Source organism: Aethalodelphis obliquidens, unplaced genomic scaffold, assembly GCF_003676395.1.
Source record: "Aethalodelphis obliquidens isolate GAN/ISIS:26980383/991018 unplaced genomic scaffold, ASM367639v1 scaffold12, whole genome shotgun sequence".
In the NCBI taxonomy this organism is placed as follows: Eukaryota; Metazoa; Chordata; class Mammalia; order Artiodactyla; family Delphinidae; genus Aethalodelphis; species Aethalodelphis obliquidens.
The window spans coordinates 22,289,029-22,297,121 of NW_020837956.1; the positions used below are offsets into that span (position 1 = coordinate 22,289,029).

General features: G+C 39.1%; 1 protein-coding gene across 1 annotated transcript in view; it reads right to left on the reverse strand.

Moving 5' to 3' along the window:
* Window positions 1-1,016: 1,016 nt before the first annotated feature.
* SLC4A1AP (solute carrier family 4 member 1 adaptor protein) overlaps window positions 1,017-8,093 on the reverse strand; it is a 23,173-nt gene continuing 16,096 nt past the window's right edge. Inside the window, 5 exon segments of the mRNA XM_027113529.1 lie at window positions 1,017-1,351; window positions 2,575-2,644; window positions 4,037-4,104; window positions 4,779-4,865; window positions 6,885-7,131. Of these exon segments, the coding sequence (XP_026969330.1) occupies window positions 1,302-1,351; window positions 2,575-2,644; window positions 4,037-4,104; window positions 4,779-4,865; window positions 6,885-7,131 (522 nt within the window). The 3' untranslated portion in view covers window positions 1,017-1,301.

Sequence of the window (8,093 nt, forward strand, 5' to 3'; positions counted from 1 at the left end):
GGGTTCCACATACAATTCTGTTTGAATCAGGAGTTTCACCTTTGAAGACCACTGATCTGGCTCAGACCTCAGTCCATGGCTTTGATCCAAGGTGGCACAGACACTCTGCTCCCGAATTCCTGTCACTTCTTACATCATCAACAAGTTCTTCCCTGTTGGTCTAAATGAAGTCCAAAATAATAGTTTCTCATAATGCCAATACTGGTATTGTTTTTTGAGAAATCAGACTTATTTTTAGTAGAACAGACATCTGTTAGGGTAACTGAAGTTTCTTGTTACTGCTTCCTGCCCACCTCATGCATCCCATATAATCCACATTGGGAAAGCATCATCCTCATCCACTCCCTCTCGCTGGGCCACAGCCTTTCTCCTGCCTGCTCACTATGTCTGCCTCCAGCATAATCCACTGGTTTTCCACCTTGCTTCCACTCTTAGGCTTTCCTTTCCTGTGCAAGTGAGGCACTGATGATGGGAAGTGGGGGACGGGGTGGGAATAAGACATATTCTTCATTTCTTCATGTTTCCAGAGAGGAAGGAACGTTTATTCCCCTCTCTACAGAGGTGAGAAACCCTACAGTGGGCAGAACACATCCAGCTTTTAATTTTGTGACCTTATTTGCACCTTTCCACAAGAGGAGGAGTGACTAACCTAACTGGTCAGAGTCCAGGATTTTCAAAGAACTGAGTTTTTATCAGCATCAGTGCCTGAGTGCACGAGGTGTGCTGTGGTCCTGAACTGTGTCCTCATAAGTCAGGGTCTGTTCTCAAACCTGGCAGGAGGATTATAGTGCGAGGGAGTAGGAAGCCCCCAGTGTGTAGATATCTTTTTAGTTCCAAGAATGACATAGACACTCAGGGTTACACCCTGGCATGACCTCATATTTCAACACTTATTTGAGGAGGCAGTTACCAGTGAATCCTAAAGCCTAATTGCCAGAAGCACCCTATTGCTCAGTAAAAGCATAGTCCCTAAAGCTTAAGACAGACACTGTAGCCTTAAATAAACATGAGACATCTTCACGTTCTCATTTAACAGAGTCATGTCTCTCACTTTACTAATTCTCAAAATATACGGTTCCTTTTTACATACATACACAAACACTTTTAAACATAAATAGCAAATTCAAAAGAATCAGATGGGTAGATAAATTTAGGAAGCCAAGAGCACAGAAGAAAAGGCCAGTCACCAGATTTTACAAATGATCATCTGAACTCCTTCTCTGGACATTCAACTTGATATATTATCCTAAATATCCCATGTCACATGGTCCACAAGGTCTTCCTTTAGGATTCGGAAGCAATCAATAGCCATACTTATCATTAAGATGGGTCCTGCCATCTCCACTTTGGCCTAGATCAGAGTAAAAAGCAGACAAAAAGCAAGCATTTTAGTACCTAGATTTCTATCATTAGTATATTAGAAACCCAATCCATAGAAAAAGCAACCTGTGATAAGCATATGGGAAAACAAGCATCTCATATATTGCCTTGAGGGTATAGTAGGAACATAAACTAGTATAATCCCTATAGAATGCAATTTAAGGTCTCTTAAAAATGTTTGTAGCCTCTGATCCAGCATGTTGACGTTTAAGAATTTTTTCCTACAAGTACACCTTTACACTTGCAAAACTACACATATTAGAGGTTACTTATTGCAGACTTGTTTGTAATGGCAAAAGACTGGAAACACATCAAATATTCATTGAGGAAACTGGTTAAATAAATAAAGGTATATCCATACTATAAAAAAGAACTATGCTACCATTACAAAAAAAAAAGAAAAAAGAAATCTATAAGTAGCTATGGAAGGATGTCCATATATTATTAAGTGCAAAACAGTAAGGTATAGAATATGCTTCCATTTGTGTAAAAAAAGTGATGAAATATTATGTATTTTATTGCTTACATAGGCATTTTACATTATATATATAAGAAGTCATAAGAAACTGATATTTGGTTATCTCTAGAAAAAAAGTGAGTAGCTAAAGCACAGCTAGAAGACTTTTTTTTTCCCCTCACTTTAGAGAAAATTTAAAATACATGTAAAAGTAAGGAGAAAAATATAATGAACCTCCATGTACCCAGCACCCAGCGTTAACCATGATTGACATGTGGCAAATCCTGCTTTATCTCTTGCCTCTCCTCTATCTTCCCTCATCCTCCACCACTGGACTATTTTAAGGGAAATCCCAGGTATCATTCCATCTGTGAACACTTCTGTACATATTCCTGGAAGACAAGGACTTTTTCTAAAAAACATAACTCATATCACTCACACTTTAAAAAAAAATTAACAATAATTTCCTAGTATCATCACATATCTAGCTAGTGTTCAAAATTATCTGACTGGCTTATAATTTTTTTTAATAATTGTTTGTTTGAATAAAGATCCAAACAGAATACACAAATTATATTTGGTTGATATGTCTTTTAGATCCTTTAATCTACCCAGAAGGGAGACTTTTCCACTACATACTCTTGTAATGTTCTCATACTGAACCTTAAATGTATATTGCCTATTCAGAAACCTAAATAAATAAATATTAGAGGAAAAGAAAAGTAAAAACCATCTACCTTCAGGTGGGACCCACACACAGTAATCTGGATCATCTTCTGGATAGTTGGAGGAAAGTGTCAGTGGAAGCTGCAAAAACAGATAGGTTATTTTACTCAAAAGAATTTTAACTCTAAGAATTATTGTCCCTATCCCCGTGAGCAAACAAAAATTAAGAGAGAACAGCTTCCACTAATGATCTTGACATAAGTAACCAAAAATGGGGGAGCATTCTCTCCCTGAATCTTGATTTTTTTCCACAAAGCCTCAACAAGCTGATTTTCAGCCAGTGAGAGTGATGTTTTTTCTAAAAGAGGCAGTCAAGACAGGTGTGCTCTAAATGATATAACCTCCACAGAGGACAATTTGACATTTGCCTTTTGACTCAGGTGCAGAAGAGTTAACAAAGCAAGCCTGACTGCTATCCTTTGAAAGGCCTGTTTGAAAGGCTTGTTGGTGGCCATCTGGGAACTTGGATTTCAAGAGGGTTCCCACTACCCTAACTGACAAAGAGTGGCCCACTGGGCCAAAACTGTTCATAAAAACAATGTGGTTTATGCTGAACACCTGCTTTCCTCCTAGGACAATGGAATTTGGGTAGATGCCAGGCAGGGTATACCTATGTGATCAGTACCCAATATAAATCCTGGGTACTAAGCCTCTAATGAGCTTTCCTGGTTTCACAAGTTGTCACTCTTTGTGAGGGGAATTAAGCACATCCTATGTGACTTCACTGGAGAAGGACCCTTGGAAACTTGTACCTGGTTCCCCGGACTTCACTCCATGTTCCTTTTCCCTTTGCTGGTTTTGCTTACTGTTCTTGTGATGTAATAAATCACAACTGTAAGTTCCACCACATGCTAAGTCCTGTGAGGCTTCTTGTGAATTACCTAGCCTAAGGGTGGTCTTAGGGACCTCCCGACACCAATTCCACTTCTGGGAACTTACAGTATCCATACAAATTATATACACATAAGGTTATTCATTATAGCACTGTTATAATAAAAGACTAGAAAGAACCCAAGTGTCCATCGATAGAGTACACCCCCCAAAAAAATGAAGTCGATAGAGTACACCCACACAGTGAGAAGCTCTCAGTGCACTTGTAGACAATGATTTCCACCACAGGTTAAAAAAAATCACAGCGTAGCATGCAGTATATTACATTCTACCTTTTGTGTAATAAAAAGAGGAAAATAATATATTATTCAAATGTCTTTGTATGGCATATTAGGATATGAAGAAAGATTCACACAATAATAAAAGAGGTATCTGAGCAATTATAAAGAACAGAGCAGATAGAGACAAGAATAGAGAATCCAAAAATTCAAAAATACAAATAAAAGAGCCCAGAAGAGAGGGTAGAAGGCAGCTGGGAATTCTGCTAAGATAATCCCTGGATTCACTCTTCTGGACATGGCCCATGGCAAAGGGGTTCATTTTTACTTTCAGAGAAATGAAGATTATGACTAAAGCACTTACTTTGCCTAGACCAGGAGCTTTCTTTTTCTTCAATTCATCTCTTCTTTTCTCATATTCATTCTTTGATGCTAATTTATGAAAAAGAAAAAAAATAAAAGAGGCAATAGCTATTTCAGAAAAATAAAATGGAAAAGAAAAATTCCTCCCTAAAGAGCATTATAATTATTGAAAAAAACATCACAATCTAATTCTCAAAAATTCCTTCTACTACTGTAAAGACTATATAGAGAGAACTGTCCCTTTGTTAATAACCTTAGTTTTCAAATCCTAAGCCTAAATTTAATCACACCTTTCAAAAAGGTAAAGGAAAATGGGGCTGACTTTACTATTTTACAATTTAATCATTACAGTTAAAAGCAGTAGAAAACCGGAAAAAAACAGTCCTTTTAATAGCCCATCCTTTCAACCAATTTATTTTAATAATGTTGGAATCACCCCCATGATAGGCACATATTCAACTCTGGGAGATGTAAAATTGTAGAGAGCTTTGCATGGCCAGAGGGAAACATGAAGGCATTAGGTGCTTTGGGGGTCGGGGGGGAAACCCAGGAGACAGAGGAGGAAAAGAAAGGCAAACAGGATGGCACCAAACATGAACCTCTCATATATTCCAACTCTGTCCACAGCCCTGGCAGCAGCATCTACCCAGTGTCTGCGCCTCTCAGGTCAGCTGCCACCCCCTCCTCTGAGACACCAGTTGGCTGCCTGTGTGAGGAGCAGCAGTGGAGTCTCTGCTACTTGCCTGAGGGTTCCTCACACGATGCAGCTGTCTCACTAATCTCTTGGTAACCTTTATTCTGTTCCACTTGGCTGAGTTGAGACATGTTTTCTATAAAATGCAGAACCAAAGCATATCGTATTACTTAATTCGTGGTGGGGAACCAAGAAAACAAATCAAAAGCAAGGAAAGCTAAGTACCTACATAATCATCCAGTTTTACTATCATTAGCTTCAACTAACCTTAATAAGGTTTTCAATAGTAAATGTGTCTCCAGAGGTCTAACAGAGAACCACCAATTTTCCACTTCAAAAACTGGCCAACTCTGAGGTAAAACTTTTTAGCAATACTTACCAAACCCTTAAAAATGTACATATTCCTCAGCCTAGAAATTCTACTTCAAGGAACATATTCGAAGAAAATAATCAGAGATGAGCACCAAGATTTATTATATACAAGTATGTTTATAATAGCAAAAATTAACAAATAACTTACATGTATAATAATGTGGAGTTAAGTAAATTATGGCACATTCATGTAATGGACCACTTTGCCCCTTATTAAAATCACATTTTAAAAGACTATTTTAAGACATAGAAAAAAATAGGTTATAAAATAGCATGTACAATACAATCCCAATGTTATTTTATTAATAAATTAATAAATTAATGAATGCCTGGAGTAATCCCTTATTAGCTGCAGATTTACTAATTAATGTATCTTATAAACCAAATTTTTAAATCTGCTATTTTTATTTTATTTTATTTATTTTGCGGTACGCGGGCCTCTCACTGCCGTGGCTTCCCCCGTTGCACAGCACAGGCTCCGGACGCGCAGGCTCAGCGGCCATGGCTCACGGGCCCAGCCGCTCCGCGGCACGTGCGATCCTCCCAGACCGGGGCACGAACCCGCGGCCCCTGCATCGGCAGGCGGACTCCCAACCACTGCGCCACCAGGGAAGCCCTAAATCTGCTATTTTTAGACACACATATTTACTTCGGTCCCTTAAACAAAAAAAATACAGTACTTACTGCTCGCCTCCCCACTGACCTGTTTATGTAACACCTTTACAATGGGTGGATCAAAGATTAGACTCTGCAAAAAGGATGCTTTCCTTTTTTGAAAAGGCCAAGCATTGTGCGAATAACAAAGGAAAATGCAAAAACAAAAGATTTACTTCTCACAGATGAGGAAACAATAACTTTTCTGTGTCTAAAACAGCTGAAGGTGACTCAGGAGAACGTCTACATACCAGACCTAGTGTTTTTACATGGACTTGCCTGGTTTGTTTTGGAAGTCCATATGCACACATTCCCATACACGTTTAATGCCAATGTTTTTTGCTTTTCCTCATGCTCCCTATTTTCTGTGCAGTCTTAATCTTGCTAAGCAGTTTGGCCAACCTGCAGGAAAATAACCCCTGCAGCTGACAAGGGTTAAGAGGATACTAAAAAGATAAACTATAATCTCTGGGCGTGGGAGATTCCCCTTTTCTTCTTTGGACTTTTATGTATGATCCGAAGTTTCTAAAATGAACATATATGCCTTTTATAATCAGAAGAAAACATATTTAAAAACTAATCAATTCCCTCTTTTATATTTTTCATCAGCCCTTCTTTGAGGTGGGTGAATACGACATGTCAGGTTCTCTGCTAGGTACCATGGACAAAAAGATGAATAAGGCATGATGCTTCCTGAGAAGTACATCCAGTGGGTACAATTATGTTTGGCCTATGTTTCAGGGACGGGGGAGAAATGAATAAGGGGAGGCTTACCCCGAGACCACCTAATCAGGCCCCATCATCCACCCTGTTCCACTGCCCTCCAATCACAGAGTGGCAGCAGCTCAGGACTGTTCCACAGCTGCTGTGGTTTCAGATTCCACAGCTTTCAACTTTCCATAATTCTGGAACACACTGGAAATACTTGCCCTTATTTTACAAGGAGGATAAATAATGACTGGCAATCAAAGAAAGGAAAGTATGTTTCCACAGAGTCAGGTGTATCACACATCACAAAGTGTCACAAAGCCAAAATGCACAGGCAAGAACTGGCTTTGCTTTTTCAAACCTATCCACGATGAATGTATATGCCCACTGAATAGCACAGGAAGGAGAAAGAAGACATTACCATGATTTTTTGTTTCTTTAGAACATGTGAAATCTGTGGGAGGACCTGTTTCCTGCACTGCTCCTTCTGGCTCTATCTCCTGCTGCAGCCTACTGCTCCCCGCCTCCATTTTCTTCTTTTCATGCTCCTCATTTTCTTTCTCCTCCTGCTCTTCCTCCTCCTCCTCCTCCTCCTCCTCTTCTACTTCAGGCTCATCCTTCATTCTCATTAGAGTTGGAGGGAGTTCTGGACGCTTGGGGGGTAACTTCTATGAGGGAAAAAAACCCATGAACAAGCAGTTCTACAATATGACAGAGACACATCTTTTCAAGGGGGTTAAGCTAAATGAGCAGAATGTCTAACTTCTCTAGGCGGATCAACCCTGCCGAAGTTTGTTGGAAGGAGGACTTTCACGTGAAATATTATCCATCTATGAATCCTTAACGAGTATGTTTGTTAATTTCTAGGGTCAAAAGAACATGAAGTATGAAACACTTGAAACATCTTGTAGGGAACAAAAACATTTATTCCAGGTATGATTTACTGAGTACCAGCTGTAGGAATTCTGTCCTGTTACCCCTCATGATATTAAATTCATTACAAATCTTTATTCATTAAAAAATCTCCTAGGGAGTAAATCAGACACACATTTCTAAAAAATATATCATTTGTGCAGCTTTTTCATTTTAGATTTAACACAATTTCAAGGAAACAAGATATGTAAATCAGTAAAACAGATCCTGAAGAAAAAGAAATTTCTTGAATAAGGTCAAATATTCTAATCAAGACCTTTCAATAAAAGTAATTATTAGAGGGCTTCCCTGGTGGCGCAGTGGTTGAGAATCTGCCTGCTAATGCAGGGGACATGGGTTCGAGCCCTGGTCTGGGAGGATCCCACATGCCGTGGAGCAACGAGGCCCGTGAGCCACAACTACTGAGCCTGCACGTCGGGAGCCTGTGCTCCACAGCAAGAGAGGCCGCGATAGTGAGAGGCCCGCACACTGCGATGAAGAGTGGCCCCCGCTTGCCACAACTAGAGAAAGCCCTCGCACAGAAACGAAGACCCAACACAGCAAAAATAAATTAATAAATTAATAAACTCCTACCCCAACATCTTAAAAAAAAAAAAAGTAATTATTAGAAAAAGTTGATCACAGCTTAAAGAATAGGAAGAAGGTACCAAAGTATGTTAGGTATATCATTTTTTTTTTTTTTTTTTTTTTTTTTTTT